The sequence below is a fragment of the Labrus bergylta genome, chromosome 11 (genome assembly GCF_963930695.1).
Source record: "Labrus bergylta chromosome 11, fLabBer1.1, whole genome shotgun sequence".
Taxonomy (NCBI): Eukaryota; Metazoa; Chordata; class Actinopteri; order Labriformes; family Labridae; genus Labrus; species Labrus bergylta.
Window position 1 is genome coordinate 5,368,537 of NC_089205.1, and position 24,134 is coordinate 5,392,670.

Here is a 24,134-nt window from a genome sequence, read left to right on the forward strand (position 1 = left end):
CTGCAGCTTTTTGAGTTGCACAAAACAAACTGACTGATGTAGGCAGCATTAAATGAGCAAAACCTCTGTTCTTTCAGTCATAACAGCGAGCCTCATGGCTGCCGGCTGAAGAAATCTACTGAAGTTATTCCAAAACTTTTCATGCCCTTAGTCAATAAGACCCAACATTGTGTAAAAATGTGTTTAAAAATATCAGAATAGAGCATCACTCAGTGGAGGATCTTTACCTGAGGTGGTGCGTGGTCGTGTGCCCAGGTGGCTGCAGGTGGGAGGAGTGCTGCTGTTTGGCGGTGAACCCACAGTGAAAAGGACAGTACGAGGACTGGCGGACCCGCACTGAACCAGCCCGCTGGGACCTGCAGGGGCTGTGAGAAGAGGACACTTGGCTTTAATTTCTAGGTGAGGTATAAACTATCTCTCTGATTTGATGTTTATACAGAACTCTGTTTGACTAAATAACCAAACACATGCATCCTTTTGTAAATGTCCTTTGTGTGTGTGACAGTGTAGATGTACCTGTGTCCATGGGCCGCTCCGTGTTTAAGCTGTCGTTGCTCCCCTGATAGGCCTGTCCACCAAGCGTGATTCTGATTGGCTGCTCAGACAGACGACCTGTACTGACTGACCTGCAGAGGGACCACAGACAACGTCGACACAAAGTCAAACAACAGAAAAGATGACATCACAGAGTAAGGGGACAGACACAGAACATTTATTGCGTCATTATTTTTAACATTTGAATTCCCCTTACGTTAGAGGAGGCAAGGTTTAACCCGTTGCTCTAGAAACCGACAGGTACAGTGGCTAGCAAAAATATTCTTTATCCTGATTTTTTCCTATTCAAAGTACAGCATTACAACCTGGGATTTACAGTTTATCGATTAAAGGTGGGCTCTGTGTTTGTGACAAAAACACATATAAAGACAGAAAAACAGACAGAAGAAAAATCTGCTGTGTGTGCAATTTGAACAGTGTATCCTCCTTTGCTCTCTTTCTGTCTATAAGAGATATAAAAATAACTTTTGCATCTATACAAGATTACAAAACGACTTCAGATATGTGAGTATTTGCGGACCTGTAAATTTGGAACATGCTGATCTCTCTCTTTCCCTCGTGGCATGTTTAGGATAAAAAAAAATTCTATTGGAAGAATAAAGTTTAGGCAGGAGAAGGAAAAAGGCAGGACACCCACCTGCCAAATGTCCTGCTGCCCTCTGGAGCAGCTGGGCGTCCACTCAGGTACGGGCTGCAGTGGTGGGCGCAGATATCCCGGGCATCTGCCAAGGTCTTGGTGGGCACGGGGCTGTCTGCTAGTGCCATCAAGTTACAGGACGCCTGAGTTTTGGGGATCTTGAATGGGGCAGAAATGGTCTGAGAAGGAAAAAAATAAGTTTAAGAACTGATACTTGAGTTGGTTTGGTCATGTTGACTAATGATGAATTGATTGATAATCCCTCCACTCACTTTAGTAGGAGAGCCGATGATGGTCGGCAGTGGGGACTTCTGCAGCCAGTCGGACGTGCGCGGGGATGTCCCCAGGAGCTTGGTAGGGGAAGAGCCCAGACTGGCCGGTCTGCCGAGCTGAGGGGAGTGACTGCAGGAAGAGGAGGAGGGCTGAACAGGGTCTGATAACTGCTTGTGGAGCTTGCGGGTCTGGTAGACTTCGGTCAGGGTGGGGGCGCTTTGTAGCCGAGCTCCCAGGAGCTGAGAGGACGGGACGGGGGATCCTAAGAAAATGTAGAAGAATGGATTAATATCTGTACAAGTTAGTACAGAAACTGTCTGTGGTTAAAAACAGATCTCACCATCTTTCTCTCTCTATAAATAATATTTTCTTAATGTTCACAAACATTAGGAATACTAATCTGTTTCTGTAAAAAGGTATGGTGAGCTGATGTGTGAACACAGCCAGAAATATTCAGGAATATTCACCACTGATGAGTGGAAGCACTACATGGACGATATGATCTTCATACATGTAAGGAAGCAGCTTCATACTCTTTCATGCCTGCCAGTATTTTCTTTTCTGCTTTTTGGTTGATACTGTGAAGAATTCAATAACGCGCAGCACTGATATAAAGACAAAAACCTTGTCTGAAAGGGAAGATGTCCCACTGTGAGGGACGTGTCTGACGGAGCAGCTCAGGAATATTTCATGGGCAGGCTAACCTGTAACTTTCTAGAAGTGCATGTGTAAAAATGGCTGTCCATTGATTGAGCGAGGCCCCAAAACAACCAAACCGTCGGCCGAAGATGTCTACTGGGAGAAAGAAAGGGCCTGTTTGTCAACACAAGGATTTCCCTTTTATGGGTCCAAAGTATTTCTGAAGTTTAAATAGAAATCCATGTGGTATTGATGGCAATTGATCATGAACTTTCTAATTCCTCTGGCATGTCAGAGAACATCATTATGACTCATTTGTCTCTCAGCTTCCTGCTCTGTAGCCGCAGGGAATGATGCTACTTGTGACACTTCCATAACATTTGCTGAGACTTTTCAGAGACACTCAGCGTTAGTCATATAATCTGCCTGTTTGTGTGTCTTTCTTGTTTGAGGACTGTAACTGCTGTTAACTGTCTGTCTGAGGTTTCATTGCAGACTGTGTGTATTGTAGCTTCTCTCTTTTAAAACACGGTCACCATGACAGCAAACCTCTCGACACAAACAGAAGAGAAGTTGTTAGACGTCTGCAGAGTTCATGTAACGACTGCGTCAGACTTTCAAAAGGGATCTTGACTCATGTTGACACATGCACTCTTTCAATAATAAAGTCATGACACACAGGAGAGATCAAAACAAAGACTCATAGCTGCAGCTAATTCTTATAATACCAGGACAATAGGTTGCATGTTAGGTTGAACACGTTGGCAGAGTTAGATGTATGTTAACCCGGATCTGTGTAAAGACTGACCTCCTGAAGAGCTGCGGCTTCGAGGCTCGTGGTTCTGCAGGTGACAGCAGCAGTGACCCAGCTGCTCGGGGATGGTCCCAACTGTAAACACGAGCACAAACTATTTTAAAATCATGTCTTTGGGTGGTGTTATTAGGAAGCTGAGACATGTCTGGACATGTTCTTACCCAGAGGTGAAGGGGAGTAGGGACGGGAGCTGCCGATGGAGACACGCCTGTTGACCGTCTGAGGGGCGTCTGCGGAGCTGGGAGACCCTGAGCCCACCTTAGGGAACCCCATAGGACTGGTGTTGGAGCGCCTCACTGTTCCAGACCTAGTAAACAAAACAAAAAAATCACAAAAAGTATTTAAGCCTCTGTGAGCAGTTTATGGTTATGAAACAGACATGAATTAATTGAGATGCCTCTTCACGACCTATAAAAGCAAAGGAGGCCGTCAGGGACCAGATTTTCTATCATTATTTTATGACGACATGACTAAAAGCACCCTGCACATAACAGTCTATTTTTTTTATTTTCGTAGCAAAGTTTCACATTGAGTGATAGGTTTAAGTTTAACTGTTAAAAGAAAGCAGGATGAAGGATGAAAAAACTGCTTACAAATGTACAAGAGAAGGTCAGCAAATACATTAATGTACTGCTTTGTCCACTAGGGGTGCCAAAATCAACAAAAAGTTGTTTACATATAAGCACATGGACTAATTCTTCAGAGCTTTAAGAAAAATAAAATCTGCCCTGTTTCAGCACAAGAGTGACTTCAATGGTTATGAAACAAACACAATCAAACAATGATGTCTCTGTATTACCAACAAATGCAAACCAGATCATCAGGAAGAATATTTACGACTCCTTCATAGATCTTTTTGTTGCTGCTAAATGCTGCCACCAGTTAGGATTGAGGCTGGCTGAACTATTAACCAGATCTTAGTCTGCAGTTTCCTCTGCAAGACAACACATTGACTTGTACATTGCTTTATTTTAACATTCTTAATGTACTAGTCACTGTAAATTTTACCAGGAAAATGTATACAAAGATGCTCTCTGTCTGCCTGTACTATATCTTTGGGTTTATATTTAAAGTAACAGTTTAAAGTATTCAATATTAGCATATAGTAAAGACATCTTCTAGCTAATGTCTCCTTTGTTTTTGTAGTTCATTCAGTATTAAACTCAGTGTGTTACATAACTGGATAAAAACTACTTACAGTGCAATTAACTGCTACCTCACCGGTTTAGCAAGTTATACTTATTTGGCTGCCACAGGTCCTGACACAGTTGAATAGAAAGCATGTGTGGGAGCATCTTCTTTGCAGATTGCTCATATCACACAAGAAGTTTGATTTGCAAAGAAAGTTGCAGTGTTTTGCAGGACTCCATGTAATGAGTGAGATTTTCTTCTAGGAGGGCAGGCCTCTGTTAGGTCAAAGGGACAGTGTCAGAGCTGTAATCCACCCTGAACAGACTGATAAGACAGGACAACTGAAAGTGGGACAGCTGGACAAAGACTGAGGGATCTAGCTCCTAGAGGTGCCCAGAGGATCACTACAGGAGGCATTTAATAGTAAATGACAAAGCCAGGACACCACCAGATAAAAGAAAGCCCATACAGAAGACTGTCAGACTGAAATTATAACCACATTAGCAAGACAAAGTCTGCTGTAGTCCTCCCTTTTCAGACAAAAGACAGTAAATGGGAACAACAGAGCTTATCTCCCTATGAAACAAGGTGCCACCCTTCTTTCTTCCTCTACCCTGAAATCAGCTTTGTCTTTACATAAAGCTGCTAACAAACACTCCCAGACTTAGGAAAAGGACATCCCAAACTCAAGCTGATGTAACTGTTCTGCAACTTTATTGCTGATGAAGCAACAGCCTTGTGTTGTGAAACCTAGCCTGAAAAAGATGCACTTCAAAATGAAGACTAAAACACAAGTAAGAAAACGATATCAACAAACAGATTCTGATTCCTGGTGTTTCTATTTCTAAATCTCTTACAGTCAGACCCAGCAAAAGCAGCGCTTACCTGGGGGAGGTGTACAGCGCGGGGGTCGGGCTGCTGGAGAGGTTCTGCTTGATGCGCTGGTAGTTGCGGATCTGCGTGGGAACAGGGATGGGGGTGGTCTCGGCCCGTGGGGACACCATGGGGGTCTGTCCTGAAGTCGGCTGCTGCTGCCTGGACGGGAAGAACGAGGTGAGGGTGGTAAGCAACTCTGCTCGAAGCTGATGCTGCTGTTTCCATATGTGCAGGACATCTTCAGGGGTGTCAAAACCCATAATAATCTCAAAAAGGCATGTGTTATAAATTTAACACCAATTAAGACAATTTGTTCCTACAGCCTCCAACTTTTTGTTTACTTCGCTGGGAAGGTAGGATGAGGAACTGAAGTATAGCTTTGCTGCTCGTGAGTGCAGAGAGAGAGAGAGAGAGAGAGAGAAAAAAAAAGAAAGGGGGCCAGGCTCCCCATGTAAACACAGAAGCAGAACCAATCAGCTCACAGCCTATTGCTGGGGGCGGGGCTAGAGGCAGGGCCAGTCGACAGCACGTGTGAGGCACGTCCTTTCTATGTTCAACAGACACAGGAGGGGAAGTGCAAAGAGACACAGCTCATTTGCATTCTTTTGTTATTCCAGAGGAGACAAAATGTTCTCAAACGCAGGAGTCATGACCGAGTCATCCACAGAAGGCCTCTGCTTACATATAAAGAGAAGGGAAAGAGGGGGAGTGAGGGATATGGTCGTTAAAGAGAGCGGCACCAGTTGGAAACCACTCTTATGTAATGATGTGTAGCCTGAGAGGGTCTACAGGGGAGAAAGTGGAGGACACGTGAGGCACAGAGTAGTACAGACAAAGACACAGACAGCAGCCTCTTTGTTTGATTTGGAGATAAAAAAAAAAACCTTGTGCTTTTCTTTCTCCACACACAGATCAGGAGGAAGCCTGATACAGAAACACATCATGGAGGCTTCCTATTTTCTTCCAGGTTGCTAAAAGCTTTATTGATCCTCAGGCGAGGCTTAATATGTTGTGCAGTGCTGTTTTCTCCTTTTTCACAAAGAGAGAATTTGTAGGTCAGTGAATTGCTGCTTTATAAAAGAGTGTACTCGATCTGCAAGTCAGTTGCCTCTACATTGACCTGGATTTTAACTGAGCAGCATAGGAGAGGGGGGATGGTATCAAACCATGTCGACCTCTTTCTTTTTCTATCATTTGTCGCTTCTTGTTTCTCCTTATTCATCTCCCCCTACACATCGTCTCTCTGTCTTGTTAAGTGTAGCTTTCTTCTATAGCCCACACAGTATTCCTCTATCTATCTATCTCATTCCTTGACGGCCATCAATCTAAGACACACAGGGCACAGACGACAAACAAGGCTCTGATTGAGGAGCTCTCTGGGAGTGTTTCTGGTGCTGCTAAACTGCAAGGAATGCCTCCTGTAATGAAGAAAAAAAGCAGTTCCTCTTGTTTTGATTGTTAACTAATTTATGTTCGTAGTAAAAGAGTTAGTGCTATGAAGGGAGACAAAAAGGAGAGAGGAGGGAGGGAGTAAAGCCGGCGGCCTTAACGGTTAGATGAGGATGAGACAGAACAGCAACAAAGACCAAACAGACTGAGTGTCACGGAAAAGGGGAACTGTTTTGCTCGAGGCTGTGTACAAAACGTTGAAACAGGAGGGTGGAAGAAGTGTAAAGTGGTGTCTGGCTGCAGGTTATCTACAAAGGAAGGGTGGGGAAGAACAAAGCATGACAGACAGCAGCAGGATGTCTGCCAGTTTTTCATTCAGTTTTACACTACCCTTAAATTAGAACCTATATGAAGCTGAGCAGGCTTCAGGGATTGTTGAGATGGTTCTGAAACTGTAAACTATAGGAAAATAACCACTTCTGAGACAGCTGCTGTAATGACTTGTGTTCAAGTAGAGGGTTTCTTAAACATGCATCGACCTTAATTCAATACTACAGCTTTCCCCAAGGTTTATCATTTTGCCAACTGAGCCCCTTTCACACATGACAAATTTCCAGAAAATGTTCCCCAAATTGTCCAGGTGAGCTGCATGTGTGAACCAGCCCACATACTTGATTTTATAATGAGTATGGTACTGCCTCTGACAAAGCAAAAACGCAATCTTCTGGGATTTGGGGTGGCAGATCGGATTTCCATGGGGGAATACAATGATCAAACTACACGTAGCATTGATATAAGCTGTCATCATGGCGTCAGACTCTGTCGCTCCGTCTGACAGTGTCCTTTTAACATCATCTCTTCTCCCGTCAGAAAGGGACAATATTTGGCTTGGAGGGTTTTGTGGGAAGGGGGCTTAATGTGGCAAAAGATTAAATTAACCTTCAAAACATGACTCCGAAAAAATGTAATCAAGAGAATCAAGAAACAACCTTTGATTAAAAAACTATAAATAGGACATAAAAGGACATGAGGTTGAACTGTGTATTCAGTATGATGAGTGGGAAAATGTTCTATTTGGATTTACCTGCAGAAAAACGCAGTCAGTACGATGTTCACAGAATGTGTTGGTGAAGATGTGAAGCAAGTATGCGTCTCTTAACACACAGCTGGGGCACAGTGGTCACATTCACTGTTTGTTATTGAAGACCAGATCTAGTATGTGTAAGGAGTCTATTCTTATCCCACGGCCCTCGCTGGGTCAGGAGCTGTATTTAGCACACAGCTCCACCTTGTTGTTTGGCTCAGAGTCTGATTCATAACTCGCTAATCAGGCAGATTTAGAGGTGGGCGAGAGGATTCACGCGTGACAAACGGACAGTGAGTGTGTGTGATATCTGGTGTCAGGATGAGAGGAGAGTGTTTTCTTTATTTGGCGGTCAGAGAGCTACTAACGTAGGAAGCCTCGTTGACCTGAAAACACACACACACAAACAATAGATGGTACGACCTGGCCTGGAGTTCACGTGTGTGTGTCTGTAAGGTCGTACACACACGTGAACTCCAGGCCGTGTGTGAAATAGAATCTGAGTCACAGCATCGTGTCACAATAAAGTGCAAAGTCGATCTATTTTCTGCCCTGACTCTTGAAAACATCCAGTTCATACTCCATGAACCTCGCTGATGAGTTTGAGACACTGCCGGGCTACTTTTTGGAATCCTTTTAATGCCCTTTGGTATTTTATATATGACCAAACAATTAGAAAAATACAGTAAAAAAAAAAAAAAGTCCAGCCCCCAACGCCTATAAAACAAGACGTTTGGTTTTTACAGTTTGGTTTGGGACATAAATAATTACAATATTTGTTGGAAAGTGATTGAATGTGTTCATGATCATACTTTAAATATGTTGATATGCATCTTGTGTTACCTTTAAACAAAGCCAGGCTAGCTTTTTTCTCTGTTTCCAAGGCAACTAGTGAACTCTTTGAACTAAACTGTTATTTCCACTTTGTTTATTGTGCCTGTCAATATATTCCCCATCCGCTCGACTGCCCCTTGAATCTTTGTACCTGTACATGTTTATTTATTCTTACTGGGTCATAACTTGTTTGGTTATAAGTTTAAACATGAGATCCTAATGGGGCATGGTGACTGTAGCACGCTATTGTACATTCAGACTGTTACCACAACAAATAAACACAAACTTAAACTCCTCTGAAGACCCTCATCTGATCATTTAAAGTTTAAAGAAATACATCAGCTATTCGACTGCTGCTCTAAATCACCAGGTTTCTTTTTTATTAACATACCTGCATATTTTAATTATTTAACTTAACATTGTTTCTTTACTGCACAAATAGATTTCATATGAATTTTCACTGCATCTTGGTATAGTAACATGATTCTGTTTCTGTATGTGAGATGACTCTGATGTTTTGAAATAAAACAGACTTCTGTATGGACTATTGCCTGAGTAATAAGAAGTTTGAAGCAGATCTCCAGTGTAAGGGTCATCTCTAATTTTAAAAACGCTCTAAGAGCAAAGACAAAACCATATCACTCCCACTCTCGCAATGTTTCATTTTTTTTTTTAGGAAATATTATTTATTTTAGACCTCAACTCATGACTTTAAAAGAGCACTGTGACCTGGCTCTTACATTCTTCATTGATTTACTTGAACTTAAGGCCATGTGCAACATTATCTGTAACTACATAAAACTTATTATGTAGAGAAAGCCTTTTAAATAGTAAACATGTTGTTTGTCTAGTTTTATATTACACGTTTTATTATTTACTTTTTTTTTAATCAGGGGTTAGGTGTTATGATTTGATGAACTTTTGACTTTAACTATGTGTACTGTTTTACTTCATATCAGAATAATCCTCTCTGTCATCATTCGTATCACTATTGTCTTTGTTATTATCCTTTTGGAGCAACAGAGGGGTTGTTAAGTGTCTCCGAGTTCACTCTGTCATTACCTCTTACCCAAATTTTGAAAGGGGGGAAATAAAATGGGACATTACGTCTCTGGTACTCAACATCTACTCACCCTCCACACATGAGGAACTCACTGGACGGTCGACGAGCCACTCCCATTGGCTGATCATCTGAGGAGGGAGAGGGGAATTAAAGAAAATCATGATGAGGATGCAACAGGCTTTACAGATGTTTAAATCAGCAGTAACAAGGTGATTGAAAGTCACTCACTGTCACACTTTCAATTCTCAGCTTTTTGTTCAGTATTTGAGTGGGGCACTAGCAGGTGTAGGTGTATGTATGTGTGTGTGTGTGTGTGTGTGTGTGTGTGTGTATGTGTGTGTGTGTAGCAGTAGCAGCTGCAAAGCATGAGGATTCATTTTACCAGTCAATAGGCTACATGTGACTGTCTCCTGTTTGTGGACTGATGTCTACAATTACAGCGTGAAATGGTGAGCAGCTGTCTAACTTACTGTTTGTGGATTTGGTGACATGTGCTCAGAGAGTGTGTGTGTGTGTGTGTGTGTGTGTGTGTGTGTGTGTGTGTGTGTGTGTGTGTGTGTGTGTGTGTTAGCATGTGTGCTGTAGGGATCATGAGCAGGTAATGAATGTGACTTCCCTACATGTGTATCCAAGTCATGGTGTGTCTATAAATGTTTGCAATTTGAAGAAATCTGCTTTCTGGAAAAGAACAGACGTTTTTTTTTCTTCAAGGAAAAAAAAGTATATTTGTAACGGGTCATGGTTATCTACAAGTAAATGTTTGAATTTAAGGACTGAATGGGCTGTTTTCCTGTCTGTGTCTGCAAAATGTTTTGACGTTTTACCAAGTTGTGTATAAATTAAAGCACTCTTGCACACATCAGCAAATCGAGTATCAATGAGATAAGTAACAGTTCTAATTTTCTATAAATGTAAAATAATAGCATTAAGCTAAAGATACTTTCAATTAAACCAAAATGGGGATTTATTTTATTTTAATTTAAATAATCAGATTTTAACACCTGAGTTGATAAACACAGTTGTTGTATGTGTGATGAAACTTACAGCTGTCAGTTGAAATGTTTGGCACCAGGACAAAGTCATCAGTGTCGCAAGACGAGTTCTTACTGCTCGTGCTTCCTGCTGACTCTTTAGATAGCTGCAGGAAGTTGGGCGGGCCAAGCGGCGGGGAGGACAGACCATCTTCTGCGAGTGTCTGCATGTCTGGGAGAGACTGAGCATGTACAGAGAGAGAGAAAGAGAAAGAGAGGGAGTCATGGAGGAGAGGAGAAAAAACAGGATTCAATTTTGATGTGCCTCCTGAATGATGCAATTAAAGCTTCCAGGCAGGGCAGTGCTGACTGTACTGTCAAAGTAATGAAATCACATTGTTGTAGAGAACTCTGACATCCTGGGAAATAGTCTAAGCCTTAATTCCCACTGCTGCTGTGAGATTAGATCTGCCACTGTGAAATACATTGTTACAACCAGAAGTGGACCTATTTACAGACAAAGAGTTTTCACTAGCTGCGGTGGATCATTACTGAAAAGGTTAAAAAAAAAGTCTTGTAATGAAAGGTAAATAAAAAATAAGTCTTTTTACTTCCCCTTTGTTGGACACCCTGTTTTACTTTTCAAGCACTGTTTCAGGGTTGCTGCACACTTTAAAATTTGATTAAAGAATTTATAAGACCCAAACAAATATAAATTAAATGTTTATAGGCATGATCAAATACAGGATCAGAGTGGATTTAGAACAAGAAACTTCACGGACATGTCTTGGGGATCTCTGAGTATTATTTAAACAGGTTGAAAAGGAGGATTATTATATGTGACCTTTAAACGTTTAAGGATCTGGGGGAACCCTGTGATTGTGCTCGAAGAAGTATGCAGATCAAATATGAGCACAACAGGGAGGCATAGTTAATGTTTTAATGCCTTTGTTAGAGTGTGAGTGTAATCCCCTCTGAATGAGGATTAATAAAGTAAATTAAACTCACAGGAGGGGAGTTGTAGCGGATGCACGGGGAGCTGCCACAGGAACTGTCCGTCCCTGCGTTGGAGGCACTGGGGACCGGCACCGGACAAGCTGAGAGCAATAAATAAAAAGTGAATCATGTTTTTAATCTGAAGTAAGTCATCTAGTTTAATAGGGAATGTGAACTTACATTTTTTAATGGTGGACGTCGGCTCCAGGAAAGGATGGCTGAAAAATGCATCTGCAGAAGAATAGGTAAGAGTAGATTGTAACAAAAAAATAAGACAGTCTGAGAAAACCTCTTAGATTTAATATTTTTATGTCCCCACTCACCGAAGTCCATCCGGTCTTTCTGATTTCTCTGCAGCAGCCCGAGCAAAAGGTCGCTCAGTGGTGGAGACGTCTCCCGTGGGATGCTGGGTAACAAGAGCATGGGAACATTAACAACATTGTTTCCTTTTGAGTTTGCTACGTGCAACTTTGTGTGCTCTAATAAAGTCCTGGTTGGGATGTACGTCAGACTTAATGACATGAATTCTGAAGCATGTCAGATGATGGGAGGAATGCACGGTGCATTTTAGCACCAAGACGTAAATAGAAACAAGTTAACAGCCAGGCTAGCTGCTCTCTGAGGCTATACTTAAGACTGAACTGAGCTACGAGCTAAATGCTATCACCATGCCGACATCCTGTAAGGTCAACACTGATGCAGTCATATGTTCACCTTGGTCACTGTGTTAGATGCCCATAAATGGCACACAAGTGTACAGCTGAGACTGATGTGACCGTCATTACTTCTGCAGGTATTTTGGTCATTAACCAATGGAGCTTTAGCAGGGCAATTAAAAAGAATACATCAGTAAAGCAATGAGAAAACTATTTTGGAAAAATGGAATAAGAAATTACTAACATTTAAAGACAGTCTTCTGCATTTCCATTTATTCTATTTCTTATTTTCATTTCTTTGCAAATGTGTTTGTTCCTTTTAACTCATCATATATGCTCGTCATTATTTGAGAGTATGGCATGACTTGTTAACTTTTTTCTACTGTTATATGGCAGGCCCAGACTTCAAAGGCAGAATATGAAAAAGATGACTTAATCATGTTAAAAATGCAACAAAAAAGTTATGTATAAAATAATTAACTTAACTTAATTGACTTAACACTTGTATTTGCTCATTGCAATGATTATTTTTGCCTTTTTTCATTGCAATTATTTGACTATGAAAGCCAAAGGATTTGTTAAATTCAAATGTTTAAGTCATGGTCTCATTTCTTTAATCGTCGACTTTTATCCGGTACAGAATGAGAGAAAAGAGGCTTACATAGGTTGTAGGTTCCTGTTCTTCTCGTAGAACATCCTCAGGTCTTGGGGGCTATTCGCCTGAAAATGTAAATACACAAATCAGATGTCTTGACACACAACTTATAACAGAACATATTTTTGATCTGTAAGTGGAGCACAATGTCAACCTGGAATGGTGGCTTTCCGACCAGACACTGATATATGACAGTGCCTATGCTCCACAGGTCGGCCTTGGCATCGTAGTTCTGGGACATGATGACCTCTGGGGCCTGTGGAGGTTAAAGATCACGAGTAAAGATCCCGCAACACACTGTTATGCACTGCTGAGAAAGCTGACAGCTCACTTTAAGAAGGACTGAGCTCAGCTGCACACACACACACACACACACACACACACACACACACACACACACACACACACACACACACACACACACACACACACACACACACACACACACACACACACACACACACACACACACACACACACACACACACACACACACACACACACACACACACACACACACACACACACACACACACACACACACAGTAAAACACACACACACAGTAAAACACACTGACCATGTACATGGGCGAGCCGCACAGAGTAGCTGCCATCATGTTGCTCTGGAGGTACCGTGCAAATCCAAAGTCAGCTGCAGGACAGAAGCAGGAAACAAAGCAGTCAGAAAAAGACGTGGGAAGTTTTACATCTTACTTTAACCTCTGTGCCTGGTTTCTAGAAGATGCTCTAAGACAAACACAGGGAACAGAACAACAACACAGACGAATGTCATTGGGGTTGTAAGAGAGGCATTCATCTGATGCCCTAAGAGGACAGACATCTGTACATTTTATTTTATTCCATATTCCTGTGAAAACAAGGACATCTTGGTTGTTTTCTCAAGATCTCAACTGCTTTATCTTGTTATATCTCAAGATAACAACGATGGTTCTCCTGTGACAAGTAAACTTCTTGAGAAATCAGCTGAAATCAATTTGTTATCACAGAGGAAAAAAGGAACGCATCCTGAGATACAGAGCGATAAATAAGTCCAGATCTCAGGAAAACAAAATGTACCTATCACAGAAAACAAAATCGATTAAAACTCAGCGTTATTACAAAAATGCTTTTTAAGTATTCTTAAATGTGTTGTAACTTTTTGGGAAAATATGGACTGAACAGAAGGTACTGCCAAATAAAAATAATGTGCAGACTTTCAATTACCAGAAAATTATAAGAAAAGTTGTGACACTCAAAGCACCAGTCATTTATCATGAACTTGTGTCAACCCAATGGAGAGGATTACTGTCACCTATTTTGATGCGAATGCCGCTGATGTTGGACTTCTTGCGGCCCACATACGACAGCAGGATGTTCTGAGGTTTCAGGTCTCGGTGGATGATTCCTTTGCTGTTGAGGATGCGCATGGCTGCAGCGATCTGCTGCAGGAAAACCCTCAGCGTGTCTTCTCTCAGAGTCCCCTTAGCTAAAGAAGAGATAAAATGTATTTTGATAACTTGTGATTGAAATCAAAAGGGGTCTTTCAGTGCACATCCATTCATCCTGAAGTAACAAAAAGGAACTCTAAAATGTTTTTTTCCCCATGTTCCATATTTCTGACCTCCGGAGTTGGTCTTTCCCTGTTTTGTTTGTCTTGTACCTGCACATCATGAATATCTCTAGAACCTGGATAGCAGACCATAAAAGGCTCCCAACAGTCCAAACGCTTCCAGGTTTGTTTTCAGGGTATAGGCCCTGATTGTAATGATCATTTTTCAGGATAGTTATCCTCAGGCTGGCCCATTGATCTCATTTAGATGCTTCCTGCAGCCTAATGAAGCACATTAATAACTAGTTTCCTTTAGCTGCACTTCCATGTGGCAGAGACAAAGGATAAAAAGTCATGCATAACACAACTATGAATCATTTTATTTCTTTTACATCATAGGTAGAAGAAGCAATCACGACTCAGTCTCACTTAACAGTCATAATCCTCAGGTAAAAAGTGTAAATCGAGGCGATTCTTTGGTAGTGAAATAAGTCTAATCCGATGTGAGTCTAAGAGGATTCCTCTCTCTCGCTCTCTCTCTCTCTCTCTCTCTCTCTTTCTCCTCCTTCTCTCTCTCCATCAAGATATTGTGATTACAGTGTAGTCAAAGATCAAAGCTAGTAAGCTTATCAACATTAATCTAGGATTGGAGGGGTTAGTCGCTCTCTGCCCACCACAGCGTACTAACTTCTAACATGGGATCATTGTGTAAGTTGTGGAATCATTCACCAATGAGAGATCCTCTTATGCATTTACCTATGCAGCGCTCAATGTGACTAATGAGATCAAGATGGACAGCCGGTTTTGGACAGTATGCTGTGAACTCTGGGACCCTCCAGTTTTTATTTCACAACCAACAGTGTGACTCAAGAAGAGAGACCATCCCGACATCGATGAGTCTGACCATGAACTATTCTGTAAACTGTAAATGTTGACATGTGGGGCAGGTACATTATGCAAACGTACAGTGATAAGAGAGGAGCAGTTCCAGCCACACAATCAGTGTTTTTATGTATCAGAGGTGTAAACACCTGCAGTTATCTAACAGGCAGATTGGCAAACTGCCACTTGTTTGGAGGAATTCCAGCAAGCGACCAGATTTTAACTCCACACAGCAGCAATAATAACATACTGGGAATGTTTTTATGTTCAGCATTCACTGAAGTCAAACCATTAGCTTTTTTAATGCAAAATAACTACCGTGCATCAATAATTAAGATAAGACTAAAAGATCTGTAAATATGAGAGAAATCAAATTTTTAAAAAAGAGTCATAAACAGTGTGAGGCGCAAAAAGCTCTTGCAGAAGTCTAACACATCGACCTTGAATTCAAATTATTTTTCCAGGTCAGAAAATAAGAACTAAGTAATAGCTGCAACTTCCGCTGTCGTCCCTGCTGGCAAATCAACTGATGCATTCACTAGAAGTGTTTACTTTTGCCACTGACAGGTTCAGGTTGTTTTTCCAGATGTCTTGCAACATTGAGGAAAGATAGCAACAAAGATATGTGTGCCTTTGGTTTTTATACATTGTAAATCTGGATCCAAACAGAACATTCATTTACACACAACAATGCTAAACAAATCAAGGCAGCGGTACACTTCTCACTCTCTTGTTCTGCAAAGTTAAAAGTCAGGGATTTGTTAATGGAGTCGTGTAGCTTTAAAGACAGCGATTTAACGGCCGTTTCTGGTTTGATAAATGCATCATACTTTCCAACAAAAAGGTGTATCTCTGTATGGATCATGGCTGTAATGGTGTGAGACACTTAGAAAAACAATCTGAGCCTGTTGGTGGACAAAGCAAGAGGCTGTCGGCTAAAGCAGTCCACAGAAGCATTTTCTAGACAACAAAATATGTAAAAATACTTCCTAGGTTTCCAAATATCAGGATTATCCTTTAAGCCAACTTGTTGCCGATGAGTAGAAATGCTGACCTTTGTTTTAAATATCACAAGAGCATATAAACTGTGCAGTCAGCTCTGAACTAAAGAAGGAACTCTTTGTACTAAGCCATAGTGACAAACACCCCCACATGAAGACAAACAAAAACTCACTCAAAGACACACCCATGTACTCTCTGACATCCCCACAAGATACAGGCCTACATTATTCTACAAATCAGACATTATGCACAAATCATATATGCTCAATAACGTGCACACATTCCCACACCTACACTCCCAGCAGCTGCATTCACATGGCTGTTCCTCCTCTGCAACATTAGCAACTTTGTTATGATGAACAATAATCTGTGTGTGCATGTGGGGTGCAGACAGATTAGTGTGATGCTTACCTTGCAGATAGTCGGCCAGATCGCCTCCGTTGCAGTACTGAATGTGGGGGGGGAAATACATGCTATCAGCAACATTTACATCCAAGTGCAACAATGAAAAGCTGAGAAGCATATTTTGACATTAAATCTCTGTTTGAGTGTGGCTCATTTATTAATCTTCTGATTGACTTTATCTGTGTCTGTGCTGACAACCTCAGTCGCAGAGTGCAGTTAGTTCTCAGGAGGGAAGACATGAACAGATGGATTAAGTTTGTTGTGGTGGGGCAAAAGACAAAGAACTGCTGAGTGAATGAACAAAGACGAGAAAGATTGATTCAAGTCAGAGGAAGCCAAACAGAGCTTTACTACCATCGAGCTGTGTTTCAAACACTGGTAAAGATAGTCTGTGTACTCTGTTAAAAAGGGAAACATGTCTTCAAGGTTTAGGGGAATGAAATTGGCTCTTAAATTGGCCTCTCATTATCTTCCAGAACTGGGGAAATTGTTGAGAAAAACCTCATCAAGTCAACCCTGGAACCCATCTGCTATCATTTGAAAAGGGTTTATCCTCTGGGATTGACAGCAGATTTACTGAGGGGGGGGGGAGCTTCAGATGTAGCCATTGGTTGGACTCCTGTTTCCGTGCAATGCATTTGTTTACTGTCAAGAAAGGAGTTTGTGTTGAGGAACACGAAGCATGAACTGCAGTAAGTGAAAGAGAGAGAAAAGTCTAAATTGAGGATATAAATTAGTAATTTTTCAGTACCCAAATGTTGCTGATGCATATGTGCAATGCAGACGATGGGCAGGGGACTGGTTGCAATTTTTGGTAATAAAAACAAAGGAATTATTTGATTTGGGGGCCCAGGACTTATTTTTTGGTAGCTATGATGTCAAAAAATCGACTTTTCTAGATACCATAGTACTTAGAAGTCCCAAAACATGACTTATTCACGTTTACAATCAACTAAGCCCCAAATACAGCTGTTGCTAACCTGTTTCCAGATACTGTGTATAGGTACAGTAGCAGACTTCACATCCATATAAATAGTTAAATTTATGCTTAAAAGCTTTAATTAAACCACAACACAGTTTAGAGTTTGTGTCCCAGAGAGCTATACAGTTATCTTCAGTATCTATCCATCCTGTTGTCTCGCTGTTTGGCTCGCTTACTGTTTACTGAGACTTATTTAAACAATTCCTGCGACTGCACGTTGGCAGAAAGCTGCACAAAATGTTCCAAGTCAAACATCTCCTTTCCTTTGAAACATTATTCCAACAAATTACTTGTTTTTTTTTTAGCCTTCACAGGGAACAGCTTTCTTTTTCTTTTGGATTACACCTGGCTCTGTGCACATATCTCTTCATAACACTTTCATCTGATGTTTCCAACAATGTTTGAGTAAGACTAAGTGTTTCATGCTAGGCTAAACATTAGGAATGAGCTTTCATTTAGCTAGATTTAGCAACAAGGGCATGACCATCGCTGTATTCCTTTTTTTAACAATTTTACTGTTGAATAATGAAAAGCCATGTGCGTTAGCCACAAACTGCCCTTCTTGGCTTTCACCTGTGTCATAGAGCCATCCATAAGTTAATGTAACCTTGTCATATTACAGTTCAGCAGGATAAATCATGGAGTGAACTGTAGACAGCTCTAAACATAGATCAAGAAAACATTTTGGCAAAGGCTTTTGGGAAACGTGATTCCTAGAATACAGAGGAGTTCAGTCAGGGTTTGTTTTCTACCCTGCAGCCTGAAGAGAGTGTTGCGAAATGGGCGTGGAAAGTAGTGGACAAAGCCGAGGGTGAGGTTGTCAGCAAGAGGAGAGAGGAAATGTAGACACAATGTGAAAGAAAACAAGAGAGGAAAACAATAAAAATGGGTAAATATTGGCCAGTATTGGATCTGGAAGATCAAAACTCAGCAAAGAAAGCTTCAAGGACTCTTTAGAGGCTCTGCATTATAGAATAATATAAACTTTAACTTTACAAAATAACTCAATGTAAAGTAGAGGAGAATGTGAGTAGAGGTTCATAAAACATCCAGTCATGTTTTGACACTTACCTCCATGACCAGGAACACAGAGTTGGGTGTTTCCTGGAAGACAAGAGACAGAATTAATGACAGAAGTCATTTCATCAAGCAGCTGTACGTACATATACGTACATACAGTATAATATCCTGGAATTCAGTGTTTGAAATAGGCAGTGGATTTGTACTTCACAACTATCAACTTTCAATCAACCGTAAGTCAATACATTTCATGTTGAGAGTACTTATTTGTTGTTGTCTTACCACTAACTGGTGGGTATTAATCTTTCCTAGAGGTGGGTGGGTTAGCCAACATTAAATTGCAGGTTATTGTCTACAGTCTGTAATAGCCTGTTCACCGGTAGTGTCTAGCGTTCCAACAAAGGCCATGGTAGTAAAGCACAATAAACTTAAGACCTACATCTCTATACCTTTAAAACGCCACCAAGAAACAATGGTGAACCTTTCTGTGTTGGCAATGAAAAAGTGACACAGCAGCACATAAACTGCACAACACATAGTAGTCCAGTATTTTTCCAAGCCTTCTGTTCCACATATAATAAATCCTGTGATCTGATCACCAGCTCCAGCACCGTACCAACATGAAGTCAGCCTACGTGTGACCCCGAGCTAATGGGCTTGTGTGTTTGGTTGTTAAGTAGCTCAGTCTTTTCCAATCCGACACTGTGATTTCTCCAACTGGGGCAGCTGGTGATGGGGGAAGGGCCACCAGTATCCATTCTGACTGTATCGGTGGGAGAGTGTGTTGGGGCAAGGGGGCTTCAGGGGGGGATTACATAATGGGGATGTATTATGCAGTGCAATCTGCAGAAGAGGGGGGGATGGGAGTACAGTGTCAGGGTTGGGGTGTGTGGGGGGGGGGTGACTCATATGTCACCTGCACACCACAAAACACACAAACACATCATGGGGAACACTGCAGAACATTATTGCACAATCCACGTCAGAGAAAACTGATAACAACAAATACCAGAGTACTTCTAAGAAAAGCTGCTGCCTGGAGAAACATTTATTTTTCTAAGCGTGCGTGTCCTTTGGCAGCTTCAAGTGTTGTCGTCTCTGGTTGCTGCAGTTGCCTTAGTTTGGTTTGTTGCCTAATTGCTCAGAAGTGGGATGAATTTCAAGAGGCAGGTGGGGACAGCAGCACACAGCGCAGCCTTTGTTTGTGACGGCTTAGAGGAGGTGGAAGCAGTTTTAAACAGCTCAAACTGTTTTCTAGAAGGTACAGTGCGATTATTGGCTGCGTCGGAAAATACAAAATCTGGACTTTGGACATTGATATGGCTCAAAACATTCTGTCCAGCGCAAAAAATACCCAGAACACTATGTTTTAAATAGTCCCTCTGTCGTCATTAACTTTACATGTAGTGGCCAAATGTGCAGCAGGACAGAAGCAAGTAAAGGTTGTATTATCCTCAGATATGAAAACAGACACACAAACACAAAAACACTGCACAACGCCAAGAGTGAGTGTGAGCCAAAATCTACACTGAGGTTGGTGTGTTGTTCAGTTATTGCGTCAAGCTGCAACTCCAGTAGTGCAAGGTTATGTAAAACCATGGGGGGATGGGACACAGACAAACTGGAGAGGGTTGGAGGTGGGGAGAGAGTGTATAAGTGTGTATGTATGTTTGTTTATGCGTGTTGTGAAGAGCAGGCATTCTTTGTCCGGCATATGTAATCCGGAGACTTCTGAGAAAACTTGTGTCATTTGAGAGCAAAGTAAAAAGAAGGACACAGTGACGACAAGTGTGTGAGTGACATCTTCAGCAGGAAAACACTCATTATAACTGAGTACAAAAGGTCAGGACTGTTTGTTGATGTTCGGCGTGGCTGTGCCTGGTGTAAAAAGGGGAGGACGTTTGTTATTTTGCAGGTTTATGATCTGTTATTACGATACACAATAAAAAAAAACATGGACATATTCTCAGTGATGAGTGACATCAACTGAACTGCAGTTGTTAAGCACTTCAGTATTCGCTTTGCCCCTGTGACGTCTTGCCTTCACTTTGAATGTTAAGAAGGTGTAATGGGGGCCACCATCGAAGACAATTCATTTTTTTCAAACATTTTTCTTGGAAGGTTCCAGCGCCTTCTGATTCAAGATTTTTGAAGATTTTCATTTGTCACATACTCATACAGATGTGCAGTGAAATGTAAAGTAGTTATGTTAAAGTAGTTCAGTAGGTCTTTGATGCCACAAATCCGTCACAAGGGCGAGAAAGGGTCTGCAGAGCCAGCAGGGGAGAACAGCGCTGTGTACTTGTGTGTTTGTCTGAGCGTTCACAGACATGGACACCATAGTTACGCCAATCAATATGAAAGTACAAAGACGTAATGACGACAGAGATCGTTACAGCCGTAATGTGGAATCAATCTAAAAAAAAAAGCGAAATGTGAAACAACAAAAAAAGTATCTGTCTTCCAAAACGTCCTTGTTGTCCGACAGTCCCAGTGCAACATCTGTTATGTAACAGAGGCACATGTGTGGCAGATCATGTGAGTGGTCAGCAATTATGTTACACACTAAGCACATGCTCCGTTCAGATGACTGTGTGCTCGCGCGCGCGCGTGTGTGTGTGTGTGTGTGTGTGTGTGTGTGTGTGTGTGTGTGTGTGTGTGTGTGTGTGTGTGTGTGTGCAGCAACAGGTTGTTTTTTTTCTTCTGAGCCGCGGTCTCAGCCGGTTAAATATCAGTGCAGAAAAAAGAAAAAATCTGTGCAGGAATTTGGATGGAGGCCAGCGAGGTTCACTCTGCAGGTTTTCTAGGAAAACTCACAGAGCTCCAAAAATTCCCCTTTATCCAAGAAGAACATGTACTGCCCCTGTTTTCCTTTAAGCCCCCCTATTCTGTCAGACCTGCCTCAATACCTTCTGTAATTACACGCACGCACGCACGCACGCACGCGCGCGCGCACGCACGCACGCACGCACGCACGCACGATCATGAATAAAGTACAGTAAGTAGGCTACTCATGAACTCACTAGCTTTATACAGGTCTTTCAACGTCATTGTTTGGCCTTATTTAGTTTATTAAGTATGCTCAGGACACATGATAATAACCTTTATAAAGCAATTTTTTTAATCCAAGTTACAAGGTAGTTGGAGTGTACCGCATGTCTTACTAAATTTCTGAAATTGCTGTAGTGATCACTCACATGTAGTCCGTCTTAAAATCTTAGAGTTGTTGTAATTGTAGTCCATTAAGTGTGTTGCTGCTTTCTCTTGGTGTTCCAAACAGGTCCAGTAATATTTAACCTGCTGAATTTATCTCTGGTTTCTGCAATGCACTGATGTCCAAAATGGTGTTAAGACTGTTTGTGGATGGCTGCTCATACTTATTTAAAAACATTTAGCAACATTTGGCATTTTAGGGGACTTTCAAATTCATAAAATATCCAAAGAAATAAATTATTTTTCATGGTAAATCAAGACAGCTGTAGCATGCAACAGAAGCGAGAGAGACGAGAGAGAAGGGAGGCAGGAGCCCCGACATAAAGACACCTTATAATTAGAGCCGTCTACATCACATGGCTGCAGCTTGCTCAACATTAACAGCTCAATGAAGGAGGACAGGGAGCCGCTGAGCTGTGTGCTTAAGACTGTCATTAAATGCAGTAAATGAGCACATCTCTAAACTACAGCAGAGATAAAGGAGCGGATCTGTCATGGGCGCACGTACTCCCTCGTCCAGCCCTGCAGTGTTCTGTTAATGCAAAGTTATTCTGAGAGGCAGACAGGTAAGCAGGGACTTCTTCACCCACTGAAACAGCTGGGGATTCACATATAAGCAACCTTTGAGGTTTACTGCATTCACAAGAGCTGACAGAGGACATGTTCAAGAAGATTTTTAAAAAGCAGTTCTACATGTTAAACTCTACTTATTGTATCACAATCATCTTTTCAAACAACAAAAGGTTCAATTTGTGTGTGCAAATCATTTCAACTCCTAATCTGCATTAGCAGCTATGACAACAATTCTCCTTTCTACAGCCAAATATTTCCACCATTAAGGCCATCGTTTCTGACCATGTGACGATCCACAGAGTACTAGCACAGCTGTCCTCGAGGTTCCCCAACAGAGCAGTATATCGGATCGTAAATATTGAACATGTTTCATATATATTATTTAAAACCAGGGCAGATAAGTAGTTCTTTAGTGCAGATCGGATCACATGACAAGATAATCTTTAGAACGATCAAAAAAAATCAAGACTTTGCTTACTTTTTGTTGGAGGCGGGGAATCGGGCCAAAATCAGCCTGATTATCTGGTCGTGTGTACTCCACTTAATTTTGATATGATGATATTTTTTAATCAAATCAAAAAAGAAAACGTTTGTACAGCTTCTCCACAATATTAATTAAAATATACCATTAAAAATGGTCCCCTTGCAACTACAGAAGAACATCATGTTGGAAATCACAGCTTTAAGTTGTAATACCGTCTGATGTTATTACAACTGAAGGACATTTCCATCACAAACTGATACTGCATACACTGAAAACCTGCATGGCTACAAAGTCCTGAGAAAAGATCTGTGAGTGTTTTCTTTTGTTGTGATTTCAGCAAAGAGCATGAGAAATGCTGAGGTAGTGTGGTGTTAGCGCATTATTTCACAATGTGGTGCTGGGTGAATAAACACCTTCATTGTGAAACTAAATCAAACAGTCAAAAGAGCATAAGCTCTTCTACTCCGTGTTTATTCAGTGTTCAGATTGATACAATGTAGTGTGGTCTATATGGTGCACTGCGAGTTAGAAACACACAGAGTTCGCTGTGGTGGGAGCTGAAAATGTGCGTCTGATACTTCAAATAGCTTTAAAGACAAATCTACTTCACTTTCATTTTCAATATCCTGCTGTGAAAACTGAGCCTGTTTGTGTTGAACTTCTCCTCCTCCTGCACATCACCATCTGTCAAAAGCTTGCTGGCATCCTGTTAGTTACAACTGATACTAAAGCCATGCTAGCAGCTCTGCAAGTGTGTGAGTGTGTGTGTGTGGGTGTGTGTGTGTGTGTGTGAGCAGAGAAAAATGCTCACAATGAAAAGGCTAAATTAAGGATGCTTTGGAGGAATAATTTCCCTTCAAAGTTCAAGGTTTCCCTTCAAAGTATAGAGTTTAAGCATATTAACATTTGTTACAATCCAACAAATGACATAGTTCCTTACTTACTGAATTATTTACAATATTTCAGTAATGATTGACCATTAGGTGCAACAATCTACAGACAACCTAGGAGACATAGCAGCTCTACTGGTGCGGCTGAAGTTTATCTGATCCCAGCACTGAAATCTTAATCTAATCTTCAGACTCGACAGCAGAGAGTCTGCACAGAGTCAGTCTGAACTCTGTATCTTCTGCCGTTAGGGTGAGTATCTGCACGCCCTGAAGCACCGTCAAAAGGTCACACACTCTCACAATCGGCCCTCTTTATGAGGCCCTTATTAACTCAAAGCTTTGCCCTTTCCCAGCCGCCATCGACTGTCAGCAGGCCTATCAGCAGCCACCTGTAGTGTGGACCACGAGAGCTGAGTTTGTAGGTCATCAGACATTACAGCCACTGTGAGATGTTAATACAGTTAGTATAGCCTGCATACAGAAAAAGGTTTAATTATGACCCTTTAAGATATTTCAACATCTACATGCCTATTTGATGCTCACTGTTTGCATCAATTGTTT

At 41.4% G+C, this 24,134-nt stretch overlaps 1 protein-coding gene across 1 annotated transcript in view; it reads right to left on the reverse strand.

The window, feature by feature from the left end:
- The window catches only part of ulk2 (unc-51 like autophagy activating kinase 2), a 42,715-nt gene that overhangs the window by 6,074 nt on the left and 12,507 nt on the right, over positions 1-24,134 (reverse strand). Inside the window, exons 4-21 of the mRNA XM_020649021.2 lie at positions 18,465-18,497; positions 16,418-16,454; positions 13,886-14,059; positions 13,152-13,225; positions 12,728-12,829; positions 12,580-12,638; positions 11,586-11,668; positions 11,443-11,493; positions 11,275-11,363; positions 10,340-10,508; positions 9,366-9,423; positions 4,935-5,084; positions 3,080-3,225; positions 2,913-2,993; positions 1,465-1,727; positions 1,193-1,371; positions 517-626; positions 228-365 (exon numbers count right to left, since the gene is read on the reverse strand). Of these exons, the coding sequence (XP_020504677.1) occupies positions 228-365; positions 517-626; positions 1,193-1,371; positions 1,465-1,727; positions 2,913-2,993; positions 3,080-3,225; positions 4,935-5,084; positions 9,366-9,423; positions 10,340-10,508; positions 11,275-11,363; positions 11,443-11,493; positions 11,586-11,668; positions 12,580-12,638; positions 12,728-12,829; positions 13,152-13,225; positions 13,886-14,059; positions 16,418-16,454; positions 18,465-18,497 (1,996 nt within the window). The remainder of the gene's footprint in view (positions 1-227; positions 366-516; positions 627-1,192; positions 1,372-1,464; positions 1,728-2,912; positions 2,994-3,079; positions 3,226-4,934; positions 5,085-9,365; positions 9,424-10,339; positions 10,509-11,274; positions 11,364-11,442; positions 11,494-11,585; positions 11,669-12,579; positions 12,639-12,727; positions 12,830-13,151; positions 13,226-13,885; positions 14,060-16,417; positions 16,455-18,464; positions 18,498-24,134) is intronic.